The sequence below is a fragment of the Dermacentor andersoni genome, chromosome 2 (genome assembly GCF_023375885.2).
Source record: "Dermacentor andersoni chromosome 2, qqDerAnde1_hic_scaffold, whole genome shotgun sequence".
In the NCBI taxonomy this organism is placed as follows: Eukaryota; Metazoa; Arthropoda; class Arachnida; order Ixodida; family Ixodidae; genus Dermacentor; species Dermacentor andersoni.
Window position 1 is genome coordinate 239,261,958 of NC_092815.1, and position 20,747 is coordinate 239,282,704.

The following is a 20,747-nucleotide window of genomic DNA, read 5'->3' on the forward strand; positions in this document are numbered from 1 at the left end:
TACTATATAGTTTTTCTTGAGTTGTGCAGTACAAGTCGGGTTCTTTTAATTTTACTACAGCAGCTGATCACTGTCCGTAAGCGCATACTTTGCCCGATTGTTCGAAGTCATGCCTTAGCCCCTTCTATCGACGGTAAGAGCAGTGAAAAATAAGTTTTCCTTGTGTCTTTTTCTTCCAGGTTGCGCAGTTTGATGACCCCATCTTGGGAAATCTGATGGTCAATGTTGATCCTAAGCAATGGAGAAAACTTCGCTCAGCGACGTCACCAGCATTTACGACAGGAAAACTACGAAAAGTGAGCTCTTTCTTCACGGCTGAATTGATTTGACTTGAACACGCGTGCTGCATTAGCGAGGTAATGTAAATAAATGTAAATACCCACCTGTGCAGGCATAAAGGGCTAAGATGATAGTAATGAAAAAAATGTATATGTAGAAAGAGAAAGATAAAAGTGTGTAGGCAAGCGCAACGCAGTGCGTGACAACTCAATGCAACTCAGTTTATCTCACAGCCTGCACATCCTTAAGGAGCGCAGCAGCTCCTTTCAAGCCTGTGTTGGTGACGGGCTGGACCAGCGTCGGAGGATTTTCTCCCCTCAAAAGGGCGAGCGCCAGGTCTATACAGCACAGTCGATAATTTTTGTTTCTGCGACCGCTATGACGGGATTAGCCATAGAGAAGATGTCTGGTAGCCTCCTTGCAGCCACAGTTCTCGCGCGCAGGACTTTCGGTGATTCCAGTGCCGAATGTACATGTATGTGTCAATGCCGCACCGACTCATAGGTGGAACAGAAGTGTGGCTTCACCTCGTGGTATCATTCTGGAAAGACGGAGCTGTGGACGCGGGTCCCCGTACGCTATGCAGACTACTGTTGAACTCTGTCGACCTTCACTGTACCAGGGCAAGCTCATGCGGCAGTGAGCGAATCCTTGTTGCTACATTTGTTCGCGACAGTGGGATTGGTACAGAGTGAACACAATAGTGGCGGTTTGATCTGGCGGCCTTATCTAGACGATCGTTCCCGGACATACCGCGTTTGACCGGTATCCACTGCAGAAGTTCTAGTGGCCCTTGTCGATTGCGTGATGATGAAGTATAGTCTCATTTGACGAACTAGTTCCTTAGTAGGTTCATGATTAGACGGAGACTAAGCGACTAAGGACATTGGATAGCACTCAGTGTCAAAGAAATGCCTGGTGCCGATTCGAGCGACAAAGTTCTGCAGACATAAATTACCACTGAGCTGCTTTGATTTTGTTGATTACCCATCCTACGCTAAAACTACTTTAGCTGCTGAGCTTATGGAGAAAACACTTATCCATGCAAAAGCGAAAGCGTTCATTCTGCATAAATAAAGGAGTAGTATAGCAAGGTCTGTTAAAGGGTTTAAATTGGTACCGCATCTTTTCCTTTTTGATGCCAGGAATCCTCGGTAGGGCTTGGAGTGAACCTGCACCCACTTTAACCAGAGGGGAACTTTTTGCTCTTAGTCTGACGCTCGATGATAAAGTTGCAGGGTGAGCAATGACAATATCGATACTCCGAACGTGGTCTAGCCGCAGAATTGGAGGCGAGATGGTGCTATAAAAGCCAGGCGAGGTGACAAATGCGCATCCTTAAAGTGGCCAGAATAATGCGTTTAGTGACAATGGGAATAAAATCGAGTTCCTCGGTTAACCCCCTTTATTCTATTCATGACATAACGAGGGTCACGAATCCGGCAACATTGATGCCTACAGGTAGCACGCGTGGGTTTATTGACCAGTTGCTTTCACCCAAAAAGATCACGTACTCGTGACACCTGCGGCAGAAAGGGTGTTCCACATCCACCGCCAAGGTTTGCGAGTGGTGGCGCTGGCTAACACTTCCAAGGTTAGTGGTAGTAGTAACACATAAATAATCCAGTAAGTGGATGGGAAGACGGCGCCGCGGTAGCTCAATTGGTAGAGCATCGCACGCGTAATGCGAAGACGTGGGATCGTTCCCCACCTGCGGCAAGTAGTTTTTTCATCCACTTTAATTGCCGTTCATTTATCACTTCTTTAACTAAGTAAGTAAAAGTAATTTCCCCTGTTTTCCTTGGTGTCTTTGTTCGTTGGCTTCTTATGATATGATTAATAAAATCAGGCCCCTCACCCTGTATATAGCGGTTTTACACCACGCAAACTCCTAGCCCTCCCCGGACAAGAATGCTTTAACTATAGGGTGCCCGTTTTTGAGTGCCGAAACAACCACATGCTTAATTTCTGACACAGGTTTTTCATTGCTAAGGCATGCAGCAAGTTCGCATCAAATTATGCTACCATCCTTATGTTACTTATGAAAATTAAGATATTAAAAAAACCTAAAAATTAATTTACGAATTGATGAATCTATATAATGTATGTCGATGACCTAGCTGGTACGTGGACTGGTCCAAGTCAGACTTGGACCAGTCCACTTGGGAGTCAGCTTCCCTCCCACTTGTTTGCTGTGGCGGTGTCTTAGCTTCCCTGGCCCAGCACCCGCGTCTCTGATATATTTTACCGTGCGCAAATCAGCGTTCTCCAGGTCTATCGTTCTTGTCCTATTTTCTGCGCTGTTTTCATTCCTACCTTAGTAGGTAAACTAGCTTAACAGCAAGGACTTCTCAAGATTGTTAAGATAAAGAAAGTCAGAGAGAAGGAAAAGATAAAGAAGAAACAAAAGGAAGGAGGTTCTTATTATTCGTTACCTAGACAGGCAAATTGCAATATTTTCCTAGTGCTTTTCTTCCGCGCAGCGTGGTCGATGATTTGGTCAAGCACCAAAATGAGAAGCCGTTCGGCGAACCGCAGGCCTGGCAAGGAGCAACAATGCCCCCAAGCTTTATGCACACGATCATCCCACCTTAATTTGTTTATGGAATATTTAGCGCTGATCCCCCCTCAGCAGTTATGGTTACCACGACCCAGAACGAGGTAGCGGCGCGCCATGAGTGGGGCTCCAGTGTTCTGTGCACGGGAGAGGGGATCGACCCCACGATGACACCTCTCCCCTCCTTTGGACCGCCATTAACCCTCGCCTTGCTTTTACATTCAAGCTTGCCCTTTCATTTATGTCGCTCTTTCGGAGCCCACCTCCTGAAACTTTCTGTTCCGTCAGTGGTAGGGGATGGGGGATTCATCAGAAAATTTCAGGGGGGGGGGGGGGGGGGATTAGAACTTCCAACTCCCCTCTCTCCTGGCTACACCAGTGGGTGGTGCCTTGTTCTACAGTTTCCACCTAGGACAGATAATGTAGAGCAGGGTGTTTAACCGAACGTCAACCTGAACCGAAAAGAGTAAGGAAACAAAAATTCTGGCCGGTACTGAACCTGAATCCGAGCCGATGTTCTTTAAACGTGAAAGCAAATTGGACTTTAACAAAAAATAAACAAATAATGGTTACCGGTTCGAAACGAAGCGGTCTAAGCAACTGAATGGCGCGAAGGGAAGAAATGCATTAGGTTAAGCAAATCTGATTTCCTTTTAGTCAGATCGGCCGACTTTCCGCCTGATCTGCGTCGCCGTGCGTCGGCTCAGGTGCTGTGGCATATATGCCAGAAACTCATGCCCCCTGAGCCGAGACGTTTGCGGTTTCTGACTCAAGAGTGCTAGCTGCGCTCTATGACAGAGGAATTTTTTTCGATGATCTCCGTAGGACCGCCTGTTGTGCTGCAATTGACTTTGTGGCTTGTCCGTAAAATCGGGCAGCTCAAATCCGTCTAGAAGGAAGGAAACTCGGCTGTTCTAAGATCAATTTAAAGGACGTGCACGAAATATATGCGGAGCAGAATAAAGATGAGCTAGCGGAAAGAATGCTGCCAGCTAACCAGGGGCGCGATCGGAGATATTTTGTTCGATACGCGTTCTATTCAGTTGCTGCAACGTCACAAAGTTGCAGTATGCAAAATTTGTGACAGGTGGGCGGAGAGAGCAGCCAATCAGGAAGCGGTGACCTCCCCGGAAGTTTACTTCCGTCGTTTGTCGTCTGCTTGCAGACAGTATACTACAAAACGAAATGTTTCTCGTCTTCCAAATGAATGAAATCGTTACCTAAAAAAACGTATTTCATCTTCTCAAGCCCAAACACGTTTTCAAATAGTAGTACGTGTCACTACTGCAATTTATAACTATTAGGTTCTTTGCGTCGTCCCTAGGTGGTGTCGCGCACAGCGAGAAAAAGAAAGAAAAAGAAAACGACGGGAGGAGTGGCGCACTTTTCAAGGGGCAGCGACAACATTCCAGTGGCTCGCTGGCACCAATGATGTTGTCGATTTATCTGTACAACCAACGAATTATTTGTTTCGAGAAACAAAAACGACGCCGGAATTCACTTTCTGCCATTTCTTCAAACGCGTTTCGCACCGCCACCCGCTCTCCTCCTTCCTCTAGAAAAGCCAGCGCAACAACAAAAGTTCCCAACGGAAGCGCCATTTTCTCGAATTAAACTATGGATTGGATTCAAACGTGCTATTCCGCAGCCGAAAGAAAGCCGAAAAGGCCGCCTGTTGGATCCAATCCAATCCACCAGACGCGCCATGCGAAGCCGTATGATCGCTCCAAACTTCTCAACTCCCGTCGCGTTCGGACGAAATGCTCGGTGGGCGGATGATTGACAGGAGCGTGTCGTCATTTTGACGTCACCAAAAACGGGGCGGCGCCCCGCGGCTGGCGACGTCGGCGCGGAGTAGGCCAATCGCGCGCGCCGGTAACCGAACGAACGCGCCAAACAACCATCTCCGATCGCACCCCAGAAGAGCGGTAATCACCGAACTGCATGCGGCCGCGAGTGCATATCGCAGTGTCTCGAAAAGGCAAACATGTCCTGTCATGTTTGGACGGAATCCAAGATTGAAAATACCGTTTATTCAGGAAACACCCAGGGCATATATAGTCGTCGGCATTCACAGGCACGTGTTGCCGTAATTTTCGTGCTGCCAGTGAGTTCAAGCTGATAAGTACGACGCATGCGTAGTTTGCACGATACAGTCCTGAGTGGTGGAACTCGGGAAACTGTGGGGGCCGCGTTCAATAGCTCCTATGAAGCAGTTGAAAATTACTTTGAGTGTAGAGCAAAAGACTGCGTGGGATGCGTAATACTCCTTGTCTCTAGTACTATACTACAGACACTGCTGTAGATTTAAGCAACCTGAGTGGAATTGCGTCAAAATTCGCGGCTGACAACACGGGCCACTAAGAAAGCAAGACAATGAGCCAAATTTGTGTGTTGCTATCTCAAGTCTTGGGAAAGCCTTGTGAACTATGCAAAGGGGGAAGGCAGCTGGGAAGGATCAGGTAACAGCAGATTTGTTGAATGATGGTGAGCAGATTGTTCTAGAAAAAATACGCAATGCCTCATGACCTCGAGCGTACCGGAATCTTGAAAGAACGCCAACATAATTTTAATCCGTAAGAAAGGGGACGCCAAAGACTCGAAAAATTATAGACCGATCAGCTTACTGTCCGTTGCCTAGAAAGTATTTGCTAAGGTAATCGCAAGTAGAATCAGGAACACCTTAGACTTCTGTCAACCAAAGGACCAAGCAGGATTTCGTAAAGGCTACTCAACAATAGACCATATTCACGCTATCGATCAGGTGATAGAGAAATGTGCGGACGATAACCAACCCTTATTTATAGCTTTCATTGATTACGAGAAAGCGTTTGATTCAGTCGAAACCACAGCAGTCATGGAGGCATTACGGAATCAGGGTGTAGACGAGCCGTATGTAAAAACACTGAAAGATATCTATAGCTGCTCCACAGCCACCATAGTCCTCCATAAAGAAAGCAACAAAATCCCAATAAAGAAAGGCATTAGACAGGGAGATGCGATCTCTCCAGTGCTATTCACAGCATGTTTACAGGCGGTACTCAGACAGCTGGATTGGGAAGAATTCGGGATAAGAGTTAATGGAGAATACCTTAGTAACTTGCGATTCGCTGATTATATTGCCTTGCTTAGTAACTCAGCGGACCAATTGCAATGTATGCTGACTGACCTGGACAGGTAAAGTAGAAAGGCGGGCCTAAAAGTTAATGTGCAGAAAACTAAAGTGATGTTTAACAGTCTCGGAAGAGAACAGCAGTTTACGATAGGTTGCGAGGCACTGGAAGTGGTAAGGGAACACATCTACTTAGGGCAGGTAGTGACTACGGATCCGGATCATGATACTGAAATAATAAGAATAAGAATTGGCTGGGGTGCATTTGGCAGGCATTCTGAGATCATGAGCAGCAGGTTACCATTAACCCTCAAGAGAAAAGTGTATAACAGCTGTGTGTTACCAGTACTCACGTACGGGGCAGAAAACTGGAGGCTTATGAAAAGGGTTCTATATATATACTTAAATTGAGGACGACGCAACGAGCTATGGAAAGAAGAATGATAGGTGTAACGTTAAGGGATAAGAAAAGAGCAGATTGGGTTAAGGAACAAACGCGAGTTACCGTATTTACTCGATTCTAAGCACCCCCTTTTTTTCACGATCGCGACGCCCAAAGTGAGGGGGGGTGCTTAGATTCGAAAAATCTAGAACGACCCCCCACCCTCTTTTCGCTGCGACATCACGACGAGATGGGTGCGGGAAATAACATTTTATTTTGCAAACATTCAAAAGAAAAATCGTTGCAGACAGTGAATGCTCAGTCACCATGACTGCCGCTCGAGTTCGTCGCACCGCTTGAACCGCTGCTCTCGGTATCCCACAGCAGGTCGTCTTCCGTTCCGTCGAAGTTGTTTGGGATCGAGCACTTCTTAAATGATTTGACCACAACGTCCACTTGGACCCTCTTCCACGCGTCCGAAATCCACTTTGCGATGGTTGATGGGGACGCTTTCTGCATCTTTCCCGTTGGCGTCTTCTTCCGGTCAGGGTTTCGCACCCACTCTTCGTGCTCCTGTCGGAGATTGGCTTTGAAGGGCTTGTTGACTGAAACGTCGAAGGGTTGCAGCACTGGCGTCATGCCACCCGGCATCACAACCATGTCGCTATTGATGTTCCGAAGCTTTGTCTTTACCTCCAGGGCCAGATGGCCGCGAAACGCGTCCAACAGAAGCATCAACCGCGTGCCTGCAGGTCTGCCGAGCAATGATTCCAGAGTGAGCAAGCGCGTTTGGCGGCCTTGGATACGCGCTCTTCCTAACAAATAGGGGGGTGCTTAGATTCGCATGCAAACTTTTTTCCTAACTTTTTTGCGAGAATAGAGGGGGGGGGGGTGCTTAGAATCGGGGGTGCTTAGAATCGCGAAAATACGGTAATGACATCTTAGTTGAAATCAAGAAAAAGAAATGGGCATGGGCATGGGCATGTAATGAGGAGGGAAGATAACCGATGGTCATTAAGGGTTACGGACTGGATTCCAGGAGAAGGGAAGCGTAGCAGGGGGCGACAGAATGTTAGGTGGGCGGATGAAATTAAGAAGTTTGCAGGGACAATATGGCCACAATTAGCACAGGACCGGGGTAGTTGAGAAGTATGGGAGAGGCCTTTGCCCTGCAGTGGGCGTAGCCAGGCTGATGATGATGATGATCTCAAGTCGTACACATAAAACGAGATTCAGTTATTCGAGTCTATTTGCATGTAAAATTGATGCAGCGTCCATTCTTACCTATGAGGCAGTGCTCACGGTACTCGCTTTATGTCTGCAAAGGCGTACTTTTCTGAGCGCGAGAGGTGTAATATATATTTCATGGAGCTTTTTTAGCTGTTTCTGGCGATGTTCTTTTGCGAGAAAACTTTAGCTTTGCCTGTAGTGATTGCGCTATATATATATGATAATGTGGATGTTGTAACACACATTAAGTAGCATGTGTCTATGTTCAGAAATAGCGTGCAAGGTTTTTCAGTGTACGTAACAGTTTGACCTTCCTACAGTTATACCAGCTGGTGTGTTGTATTCATTTGGTATCTTAATTTGTTGATCTCATCGCGAACTTGCTTAACTATTCTCTTAGTTGTTGCGTTCACTAAAACTGCGAATAATGCATGTCAGGACAAAAATCACAAAATTACCTATTTAGCATTGCTTAATTTCTATTCGTTTACAAAACAAGTGCCTAGTTTCACACACTTATTACACATATCATATTTTATGATAAATATGATAAGAGGTCATGACACTCACGAAACAACGCATTAGCAGATCTCTGTCCACATAACGTTCTTGTACTGTGCATGTCACAAGTTCTCGTAACGCATACTTGCTATCTTTGTTGTTCTAGTTCATAAAGGTACATGTGTTAAAATAAATAAAGCAATGAGCCTGGAAGTAAGCGCAGGGCATAAATATATGTGTTTCAAGTTACAACTAGAAAAGAACAAAGACGTTTTCTGTACTTATTAGCATCAACTTTGATCAACTTTCCATGTTCTAAGCCACGTAACGTCATGTCGTGATTATTCTAGGTAAATACCTGCACACACAAACCGGTCGTTATGGGAGTGGTATCTCGTGCAATTACTCAGGATGCAGTTCGAAAACTGGAGAGACAAAAGCAACGTTCTATGGCGCATCCACTTTGTTGTCGCCATTGCGTCACAACCGGCGCAAAAAGATTTATCATCGTAATGTGCAAACAAAGGAGGTTTAAGTGTTTACTCCCACCTGATACAGAAATTTTGTTCGAAAAGCTTGTTAGCAATTGAGAAAACTATTCCACCCGTTAAAACTATTCTAATGTCTAGACAACGGCGTCATAACAGCGACAGCACCTCTTCACACTTGTTTTATGTGTGAACGCACCGAATCGATGGAACAATTCTTCATTACCCTTAATACTTCCAACCTATCCTGCCTACAGTCGAACGGCAGCCATATATTGGCTAGCTACTATAATGTTCCTTGAGGTGCGTGATAATGACGCAGGGAGAGATTTCTTCGTTGGACTCATTAATATTATCATCGGACTATTTTACATACACGGCGTTTCAGCGAACACTTTCAAAAATTTTTAAAGGTTGCCTGTGGCAGGTAGCACAATTCCAGTTGACGAGGTGGTCTATTCGAAGCGGCGGACACTACTCGCACAAAAAAATTGAAATTCGTAATCGCCTAATTAACAAAAAGTCACTAATTAAATTTTAACTTTTTACCTTATGGGCCATATTGAAAATGTGCAAATTCTAGCCGTGGAGTTCGCAAGGTGGATCCATTCCGAACGAATTCTCAGGATGACACAAGTTTTAAGATAATAATTCCCGAAAATTGCACAGAAATGCATTTGCGTTCCATTTACTTTTGTGCCTGAATGCATAAAATGACGTCTTGTTAAGAAAGTAACCGAGGTTTGTGTTAGTGGCATAGTCTCGGCATCTGCCACTGTAGCCACAGCCTCCGCACGCGTGCGAATTGTTGGTGAGGATGCAGTCCCTAACCTTAAAAAAGAACAGGGACGACATTTCCAGCCAGCTTGGAAACATGCGCACGAATGGCTCCTGTATGACGCATCAGTGGACAAAGCGTTTTGTGAGACGTGTCGCGTAGCTTGCGAGGTCAACATTTTTCTTCCAAATGCTTCAAGGGGTAAAGACTCTCGCTTCACGGTTGTGCAAAACGGGCTTTCTAACTGAAAGAAAACTCTCATAAAGTTTAAAAGTCGTGAGGCCTCGATTCTGCACCGTTTGGCCGTGGGCAGAACCGCAGCTGTAAAAAGAGGGACGAATGTAACAAATGTTTGTGAATTGGGAAACAAAAAGAAATGGAAGACGCAAGGAAAGCGCAGTGACATTATCTTCACTGCAGTACTTAGCATGCCAGGGATTGGCAGTACGTGGTCATGATGATGTAGAAAGTAATCTAATTCAGCTTCTGGTGCTTCGCGCCATTGGCATTCCAGAACCGCAATCATGACTTTCTCTTACCATGTACAGTGCTCACGGAATGAAATGGGACACGGAGAATTTAGTAGAACCCTACATATGTGCAATGTACGCGAGAGCAGCATGTCATGTCGCTAGGAATTTGGTCACCAAAGGTGACCAGGACTCCGATGTAAGTGTATGCGCCAGAATTACGTCGATGTGACACGAACTGCAGCCGGTTGAAACGAAAGTGTGCACATTACTTAGCCCTAAATTGACGCGTTTCATTCCGTGAGCACTGTACATGTGCCTCCTCCACGAGATTTTAAACGAAATGTTGGAAATGTTTGTTCATGATGTTTTCCTGTCACTCTCAAACGAGGTTCGTGATGAGGGGCACTATACCTTGGTACTGGATGAGACAGCGGACATATCTGCGAAGGAGGAAGTGTCGATCTGCTTTCGTACTGTCCAAAAAAAACTTCGAAACAGAGGAGCTGTTTTGTGGATTTTATAACATTGCGCAAGCGGCCAGTCTTTTTTACTTTCTAAAGGACGTCCTCTGCCGTTTCAATCTTAGCATTTACAATTGCCGTTGGCAATACTATGATGGCGCAGCAAATACGGGAGGACAACAAGGTGGGCTGCTAGCCCACATACAGCAGCAGGAGCCGCGAGTTCTGTATGTGCGCTGTCTTGCGCACATACTTAAACTGGTGCTGCAGGACATGAGTCAGAAAGTGTGAATGTGTCACGATTTTTTGGGCATGATACCGGAAATTATAAACTTCGTTGCGTGCTTTCCAAAGCGCCTAGATGTTGTGTTCCAGGCACTTCCGAAAGAAAATGACAGCTACAACCTGCGGAAGTTTTGTTTCACGAGGACATGTACCGGCCAGTGGTTTTACTAGGTATTGGACACCGTAGATCCTTCGCTGGACGACAGGTATCCCCCAGAAATGTGGCAGACCATGACGCGGATTGAGCATTTTTTGACTGGGAATGATGACAGCACGTACCTGTTCTAAGGGCAAGATCCTGATCCTGAACGGCTCGAGGTTCACCGTAGTATGCTCACAGATATAGCAAGACAGCGCAATACACCTTTGAAAACGTTTCAGGATAATGTAGAGATACTTTGGAGCGATAACTGTGAGCAGCTGCGAGATCTTTTGCCCGAGGGGGCTAAGCTTCTCAAGATTGCTTTGACTATCCCAGTCACGTCATGCACATATGAAAGATAGTTTCCGTGCTTCCGTCGCGTCAAAGCGTACCTGCGGTAACCAATGGGATAAGCGTGGTTAAATAACATAGCAGTTCCTGGGCACAAAGCTCGCCCACCAAAGGAATCTCTGTGACATCGGGGACGAGTTTATTCAGATATCAACCGTGCGTAGAACCACATTCTCGATTGTGCGACAGCCTTTATTTAAAGGACAATGAACTACATCACAGTATAATGCGGAAGCTTTATTCAAGCTGTCACAGCCCTTGACCTTAATATATGCCCTCCCATAATATGTACATTTTGCTGCTTCGTTACTACAACGCCTTCCATTTGAGCATTGTTCTTCCGTTTGAGCATTGTTCTTGTCTTTTTGGTTTGTTTAGAGTTAGGCAGTTCGTTTGCATTTCTGAAAGGCGAAGAGTTTATGATCCGTCTTTATATTTTATATTGTTAGCTCATGGTGGAAATGTTTGTGCTGCTCAGTATCTCTCAGACACGAAAAGCTTAAAATCTCTTTAATTTTTGAATTGTTAGCTTATTGCGGAAATGTTTTTATTGTCCAGTGGTTCTTACAAAGCAAGGGTTTGTAATGAGTTTGTAATATTTGAATTGTTAGCTGGTTGATGAAATGCTCGTGTTGCCCCTTGTTTTCTCTCACTTTGACTTCAGCCGTTATAAGCGTCTACGATGAGTTTACGTGCATTTCACTTTCTTTTTTCGTTTATTTAATATCTTATGAACCATGCGGTCATTATTTTTAGTATATTGGCTCCACCTTATAAACAAATAAAACTGATGTTTACATATATTGCTTCTCCGCCTTCGTATATCTCTTGCCGAGGAGCATGCGCGGGGGGAGGAATGATTACCGAAAAAAGAGAGGGTGCGAATTCCCCCTGCCCCCCAGCAGATTGAAAACTCGGCGCCTATGCAAAACACCGTCTCATTCTCTGCATTCATTGCTGGCGTTTTATTCCCCCTTGATATTCATCTTGGAACTTCTAACAGATCGCCAGTTATCTGCTCTACGCAGCCTGCCCCACTCCATTTCTTCCTCTTAATCTGAACTAAAAGACCAGCAACATTCGTTTGATCTTTGATCTATGCCGCCATCATTCCGTTTTTTAACGAGACGCCTACTCTTTTTGAGTCAGTCGCAAGTTGTACTGACTTATTGGAAAACGAAAACTAGTTTATGGTAAAGGAACTAAATATCACCTCGGAAATATGGTACACTTCTTTCCCAAATATATTTTATAAATTATGTCGCTGTCCCTGATTCTCTTTGTCTTCAGATGCAAGCAATCATCGACGGATGTGCCGCAGTGACATCAGAGCGTCTGAAACGAGCCGCGGCTGCGTCTGAAGACATCGACTTGAAAGGGTGAGATAATGCCACAAATAGAGACAAGCTGTCTATCTGAAACATATAGCGACATCTGCAAACAGAGCGCGATGTGTTGCACCTAAGGGCGACGCGTGCCTCCTAAATGACACATTGCTGATGCGGTCACATAATTTACATTATCGCCGGCACTACTGCAGGAGCGCCAAAAACACCGAAAGCATACCGGTCTGCACACGCCTATAACGAGTATTCCCCTAGAGCTAATTTTGGGCGTTGCGTATCTCCGTTCGTTGTCCTTGACACAAAATGGTTATGCCTTAAGGGGCATTGAAAAATAATGCAGGTTATAATTGCGTACTTGGAATAGCCCATGGCTTACTTTCAAACGGAACAAGAGTGTAGCTTAAAAAAAAGTAACTAAGTGACAAAGTGGTGGAGAGGCACCAAGTAATTCCAGATGAGCTCCGCTGCCAGGCACATCAATTTTTGACTGTTTCGAGGACTAATTAGTTTCTTTTTTTAAATAAAAGGAAAGGACACAGTTCATTATTGATTAATTGAAAATCAACGAATTTTTGAGGACATTTTTTGACAACAGTGAAAAGCGGACACCAATCACGAACGTTTATAAAAGGAAAGACGTTTCGGCACCTGCACAAAGGCCTTGTTCACAATGAAGTTGACAGCGGAAATGGTCCGGTTATGTACGCTTTAAGGGGTGACGTAGGCAACGTAGGTACACGTGGGGAAAGTGGCCGTGATTGTGATTAAGTGTGTGCTCCGTGGTCTCGATTGACAGGGATTCAAGAAAAAGCCGAGAAGTGCAGTTCTTTTCCTTTTCCATCATCTTTGCGTTGTACCGGTCTAATACATGGCGAGTCGTTCTTGCGTGTTCGGCGCGAGCATTTCAAAATACGTTCTTTTTTTTCACATCGGTGTAGATATTTGGGCTTGTTGGCGCAACATTGTGCAGTTTTGCATGTAGCGCAAAAGGCACAAGGACGTAGAAGAGGAAACCGGCGCACAAAGGCGCTAACTTCCAACAATTTATTTATGAGAAGTGCACCACTTTTACACCCTCACTTTTTTCTCTCGCTTATTATTTTTTTTTTTTACGTCGTACATGTGCTGCTTCAATGATTGCCGGAAATTACGTGTCTCACCGGCGTGACGTGGATCGCCGCCTGGGAATTTTTCTTTTGTTAGCCTGTCTTTAATGTTTACTAGGGAGTGTCTTAACTTTTTTGCTTACGCATGCGCTACTTGTGCACTGTAGGGGCGCAGAACACGCGCCAGGTGCTCGTTGATTCCAGAAACATACGGTCGACTCTAGGGACGCGCGCTGCCGGTGCGTGCAGGAAGCGCTAACTGACGTTCCACGGAATGCACAAACGAGTCGTGGTTTTCATAGAGATCCCGATACATTAAAGGTCGACGGAAAAGTAAACCAAAAACCTAAAAGTGTCGAGATATTTGTGGTGCGACGCCATCGGAGCTAAAATTTGTGCGCAAAAGTTATTTTCGAAACATTGGAATTTTTTTTGTTTCGTTTTATGTTTATGTGTATTAAATCATTAAACAGTTATTTACCTCTTAATATGCGCATTAGGAGACAGAAGTGACAGCACGAAGTCAGAGTGCTCATAGATACTTTGGCAGACGTAAGAACGCACTTATGTTTGGCGAGGTGTGAAATGCAAAGTTTCTAAAACGTTCGTGTTTCTCTTACTGAACGCAAACATTGATAGGAAAACTTGAAAAAGGAAACGAAATATATCGTATAACCCCGCAGCCAATCGCCTGCTCTTAGAGTTACTTGCATTTGATTATAATCCGAAGAGGACAAACGAGTCGCAGGAAAGTAGAGGTTTGAATTGATTCGTATAGCTGGCGAACAAATGAAGGCCGACGCGGCGACTTGTGTGCGTCAGTTGGAGCGACGCTCTTGCGGACGCTCCTCCAGCATTTGAAACGTGGACCCCGGGCTGAGGCTTGTGCTTTTCACCCGATATCAATCCTTGTTTGACGGGACATTTGCCACTGCTGTTCCATCATCGCACTTATGACCGGCATGACTGGGCTGCTGGAGTGAGCAACTGCCGATGAGCACATTTTCAGCCAGTCGTCTGGAAAGTCAGCCGCTGGTCCTGACGAGACAGCTCTGTAAAAAACAGGCCTTTCAGTTTGTGCGATTTCGCGAAACGAGATATGTAAACGAAGTTTCCTTGCGACACATCTTTTATTAGTCGGGCCGTCAATGATATCGTCGTTTCCGTTCATTAAAGGTTCTACGGCCTCTACACGCTGGATGCAGTCGCAAGTTGCTCCTTCGGGGCTAAGCTGTCGAAGGGCTCTGCAGAGGAAACCTCTTTCATTACGTCCGCGAAGAACGCCTTCTTTGCCGAAGTAACGCCATTGGTTGTACTCAAAGGTGAGGAGTAATATAATGTTGCTGTCTTTATTTTTCCGCGCGTCAGACTGGGTTACACTTGTTCCAGAATGACTTTACCCCTGCGATTTAGTTTATGGCTGTGCTGAAATACCTCAATATGACAGAAAAATGGCCACTTTCGCACCAAGGTGAAGGATTGAAAGGTAATATACGGTAAGGTTTAGCGTTGCACTCGGCCTCCTCACGCGGTGTTCTAGCAATACGCGGAGGCGACACAGCTGCACGCCAGACAACTGCTGCAGGGACAGCGTCCTGGCACATACCAGGCATCTCACAACGCTGGCACGATGAGGAACGCCGGTCGCGGCGTTGCTGGTGTTCCGCCTCGATGGTGCACGAGATGTGAACGACGGACACATCTCGCGCAGTGAAAGGATTCGGTGGATTTAGGGTGACGGTCATGAGTGTATGCGTTCCGTTCAGAACAATGTGTGCACGTGGTTTTTCAGCACGGACGCGTGCGCGCCAGCAGCGGAAGACAGATCCGCCGGAGCCGATTGAGCCGCAGCATGATTGGGCATCCATTTGGCCTCGCCGCTTTTGCAGCCAACGGCACTGCGCGTTTTTCGGAATCCTGCACGCGTGGAACGGGCACGCGTCAGTGATACCAGGATAGCACAACGGCGGCGGCGACGACGGTGCATACGGGCCTGCAGCGTCCGTGTAATTGCTGTCACAATAGCAAAAGTGAACGGCAGACTAACCCTGTCAGTGAGAGGCACCATCGCTACTATGTTATGATCAGCGTAGGAGACCTGACAACGGATTTGGGGAAGCACTGTCGTAAGCAAGTGCCGTGTAAGGTGCAAATGGGCCCACTAGGCACAGTTACTGCCACAAAAGTGTAAAATTTGTGGCGCAGGTGAATTAAGCTTTTATTATTCTTTGCAGCATTTTTGCAGAAACTCAGCAAAACTTTCCACGAGAACCTGTTCAATGAAAAGGCATTCGAATTCTACAAGAACGCTACAATAAATATCATCCAGAAGCGCGAAGAAGGCAAAGTTGTAAGTAATGTTTTTATCGTTGCCCATGTTTATTCGTGGGCAGGTAGCGTCACTGTATAGTTTATAGAAGTATACTAAACCTCTATCTTTATCCTGACTGAAGTATATTTGATAGACTGATTGATTAATGTTGGCTTATTATTTATTTTCAAAGTGAAAAAATACTCGGTCATTCTATCTACGCTTCTAAAAAAGACAAAACGTGATTGTTATGTATTTAAATTGGAATTACATGATAAGGACATGATAAAGAAGTGGTGATTACTTCATCAATTTCTCAATACCTCTGAGCCTCGCCATACTGTGAAGTCTGTATTAAGCAATGGCATCTGCAATGTGTTCCAATATATGTTACTAATGCCCCCAGTGGTGATTTAGCTTCTAATACTGGATACTCTATCATTGCAATTTATTCTCCCATCTTTTTCTTGTAGCTCCCATTCGTATTATTTCGTTTCCATATCTCCTCAGAGGAAACTAAATCTGTTATTTCAAACTTAAACTCAATTAGCCCAGGGCTTTATAATACCCACAGCTAGTACATTAAAATTATTAGCTGTTTTACTGCCCTAGTCTGAAGCTGCATGTTCAGTCCTTTCGAAACAGGCATATTCCCTAAAAATGTAAAACCGCAAAGGCGATTCCTGTATTCAAAGATAAGAAAGGCGAGTCAAATAACATGGGTAGTTGAGCGATTTTTGTACTTCCTTTGGTAGATAAAGTGACTGAAAAACTACAAGATGTCAAACTTTCATGGTACCTGAAACATTAACATACCCAAAACCTAGTCAGTATGGATTTAGACCTGATCTTCTCACGGATTTAGAAATTATTTGCTTCGCTGATAAAGTTAAATCCTGCATAAATAATGGTAATATTTCTGGCTCACTTTTTATTGACTTTTCCAAAGGTGTTGATTATATTGACCATCCCATTCTATTTTGCAATCTTGAGTTGTATTGTATAACAAGTCCAAGTCCCAGGCTACTGAAAAACTTCCTATTCTACAGTTATCAAGTAGTATCCGTTAATAACTTCACCTCTCATCATGCAGCTGTTACCAAAGGGCCCCCACAAGGTTCGATTCTGGGTCCTTTATTATTCTTATTTTACGGTATTGATCTGGCCACCTTGCCTATTCTTTGGGTATTCTTACTGCTGACAAGACCACACTTATTTCTCAGCACTCTGGCATCACAACACTCATGTGACAGTTGCAAGAAGACCTTATTCTGCTGCAGCAGTGATACGTGCACACCATGTTATGCATAAAGTAATTGAAGCAAAGTGGTCTTTACTGGCGGTTTTATTCTTCCTTTTATTGACTGGAACACATTTGAAATTACCAACAAGGAGGTCTCAAGCTGCGAACTGCTTCTAAACATTGGCTTTAGCTTTTCATTAAATCAGCTGGTGAAAGTGTCTACACGCATTCATGGACAATGGAGCTCAATACTGTACCTTGCATTTGTCTAGCATAACTTGTTATCGTAACTAACAGTAGAACATGGCATATCACACCACGTACTACTAGCATTAACGATTAAAGTCGGATGCAAGAATATCAGGCGCTCCACGCACGGAAAGCGTATGGTTGCGAAAAATAATGTCAGAGCTGATGACGTCGGTGTCATCGATTATTTGGAAACACTACTATACGGCTTCAGTCAGCAAAGATAGGAAACTGTAGACAAGCTATGGCAGAAATTTAAGGAAGGCATCGCATTCTGTGAGAATACCCTTATCCCAACCAAAAAAAAAAGAAACGTATGGAACGTAAATCACTGTGGACAAGGCGTAACGTTATCCAAATGAAAAGAAAAGTACAGCTTACACGCAGAAACCAAAGTAATCCAAACGACATTCGCAGACTTGCCAGTGAACTTAAGGCTGCGATAACCTCCGCGCGTAACACCTTTTATTCTACTACGCTGACAACATTCATGACGCAACACCCACAAAAATTTTGGCACTACCTATCCAGACCTGATCCACCAGTGTATCAGAGAACAAACAGGAATAGCCAATATTTTAATTCACATTAAGAGAAAGAAATGCAGGTGGGCAGGTCATGTAATGCGTAGATGAGATAACCGGTGGACCATTAGGGTTACAGAATGTGTGCCAAGAGAAAGGAAGCGCAGTCGCGGACGTCAGAAGACTAAGTGAGGTGATGAAATTAAGAAATTCGCGGGCGCTAGTTGGAATCAGTTGGCAGAGGACAGGGGTAATTGAAGATCACAGGGAGAGACCTTCGTAGTGCAATGGACATAAAATAGGCCGCTGCTTATGATGATCGAGGCCTGAAAGCCTTCAATGCGTATATTTAGTCGGTTTTCACGCATTCTACTGTATCTGTGAAAAAAAAAAATTGTCTTCAATGGCACCAGCGGTGTTCACTGAACAAGGAATTTTGAACTTGCTGGTGCAAATGGATGTCAAAAAGTCTCCAGGACCGGACAATATTTCTAATACGTTTTTAAGGCGCTATGGAGAACAACTGACACCTTTTATCTACAAAATATTCACCGCGTCTCTGCAAACTTCTACCCTAGACTGGCTAACTGTAAAAGTCATCTCTGTCCATAAAGGTGGTAACAGGTTGAGCGTTAACATGTACAGGCTCATTTCACTAACCAGCTCTTGCCTGTAAGCACATGGAAGTTATAATTAACAAAGGAATTATTACCTACTTCGACGAACACAACTTACTGTACTTCAAACAACACGGGTTCCGCAAAGGAGTTTCTACGGTGACGCAACTTCTAGAAGTAGTACACGACATTGCGGGGGGGGGGCAACCAACTCTCGACTTCAACCTGATGCAATATTCATTGACTTTTCGAAGGCGTTCGACAGGGTAATGCATTGTAAGTTAGTTAACAAACGTAGTGCCATAGGAAATGAAGACAAAATGGTATGATGGATAAGCGCAGACCAGACTTAGATTTAGGTGCACGTTAAAGAGCCCCAGGTGGACGAAATTTCCGGAGTCCTCCACTACGGCATGCCTCTTAATCAGAAAGTGGTTTTGGCATGTAAAACCATACAATTTAGTTTAATTTCTTAACATACATATTACAAGCGGCATTTTTGACAACTGTCTGTGTTGGAAACTTGCAACTGGCTATAACTAGCGTTTCTTACGTCATAAGTGCTCGAAACATCTGGCCGGGCAGTAGGTGTATGCTTTGCATTCGAAAGTTACCAGTAGCTCAGACTTGCAACTTTATTAAACGCTTCTTGAACTAAGATGAGATGAAATAGGAAAGCATCTGTACTTTGAAGTAACGTTAGCGCCATCGATGTTCAGAACGGAATTCAAAATTGGGATTTTGGACATTTTCTATGTTAATATATGTTGTGAGCACAAGAAGGCATATTCGATAGCTGATGTTATTTTACGTGCTTTCTTGCTGTGTACTGCTTAGGCAGAAATAATTGACTTTCCAGCAATGGGTTTCAACTTTTAAGCACTTTATTATCTTACTTGCTTGAAGCGAAGTTATTCAATCTCCAAAACCTATCTCATTAGGCAAAATGTGCGAATTGTTTATGTTTGGAACGCTTTGCTTCTGAACTCCAGCGACATGAAGACTTTCTGCAAATGATGATGAATGCCAAAGAAGTTTCGAAAGAAAATGCAGCGTCTGGCGAAGAGAATCCCGAGAATGAAAGTTCTACGATGAAGCCTCAAGACGTTAAAAGTGAGACCCGTTCCTTGATCTACATAGCACTGCCTTATACGTGTTTCGAAATGCAGGCTTCCGCAAAACGCATAATTTTGACCGACACAGAACAGACCGCAAGCTTGATCACACGGCGGCATCGGCGGAGAGCGCGTGCTTTGAGTATGCTTTTGAGAGTAACGCGGCGAAAGCAAAGGGCGCTCCTAATTGTACGACCGTATACGAATGTACACGACATTCGTCACGGCGAAATTGCACTGTTTGTCTGCTTTCAGGAAAAAAGAAGTTTTAGGCACTCTTCAAAACTAGGTAAACATCTGGGAAGGTATTCTGTAAGGGTCCACCTAGTAAACATTTCGTCTGTTGTCGAAGTGCTGATTGGCTGTGGCGCTTGACTGTTGCGGACGCACCATTCTGAACAGCAGACGAAATGAATTTGTCCGCTAGGCGGGCACTTGCAAAATATTTCCCCTGGTCTACTACAAAAGCTTGAAGTAGAACTGCACGCGCACCGGATGCGTTGAATAAATGCTGGGACATTGTGCGACTCCTACGAATAGATGCCGATTTCATACGAAGATTGGAGCAGTTTCCATAAAATACGAGACGCTGCTTTCCGAGTCGTAATTTTCTAAAGTAAAATAAAGCAGATAAGGTTATGTCAATCACCGTGATTGATTGGGTTGAACGCCCCAAAGTGATACAGAGGCTATAAGGGACCCCATAGCGGAGCGGCGCGCCTCAATTTTGACCACCCGTGCGAGCCCGTCACAATTCTTCAGTTATGCCGCATCGAAATATGGCCGCCGTGGTCGGCCACTGAGCCCGGTAGGTGCAATGAATCAACAACTATTGCTTCCGCCGAATCGTGAACTACTCGGGTGCTGCCGGTTCTTGCCACATTGAGGATCCAGTCAAAAGCCGGTAAAAGAGTAGCATTATTTATCATTGCGTTCAGTTTAATCCGCCGATGTCGTCGTTAGCCGAAACGTCTGTTCCCGCCGGCGATTTCGGCCGGAGAATCGCTCAGGTTCCGGAGTTGGCAGTTCTTTCAAAGCTACCATTGGAATTTAGCACTACAGCAACAATCTTACGTTTTGAAGTTGTTTAGGTAGCCTGCGAAACTGCCAGTGGGTTGAACGAATTGATTACTTGGTTTTTGTTTTCTCGGTGGCGCAATATGGCTCGTGCTGCCAGCAAAGTGCGCAGCCGTCATT

The 20,747-nt window shown here is 44.8% G+C and overlaps 1 protein-coding gene and 1 non-coding gene across 2 annotated transcripts in view; both read left to right on the top strand.

Moving 5' to 3' along the window:
- LOC126539901 (cytochrome P450 3A24-like) overlaps positions 1–20,747 on the top strand; it is a 94,075-nt gene that overhangs the window by 25,225 nt on the left and 48,103 nt on the right. Inside the window, exons 5-9 of the mRNA XM_050186715.3 lie at positions 180–296; positions 12,330–12,418; positions 14,668–14,813; positions 15,726–15,841; positions 19,428–19,548. Coding sequence (XP_050042672.1) covers positions 180–296; positions 12,330–12,418; positions 14,668–14,813; positions 15,726–15,841; positions 19,428–19,548 — 589 coding nt within the window. The remainder of the gene's footprint in view (positions 1–179; positions 297–12,329; positions 12,419–14,667; positions 14,814–15,725; positions 15,842–19,427; positions 19,549–20,747) is intronic.
- On the top strand, positions 1,927–1,998 carry TRNAT-CGU (transfer RNA threonine (anticodon CGU)). Its single transcript has one exon. It is a non-coding gene; the product is annotated as a tRNA-Thr (tRNA).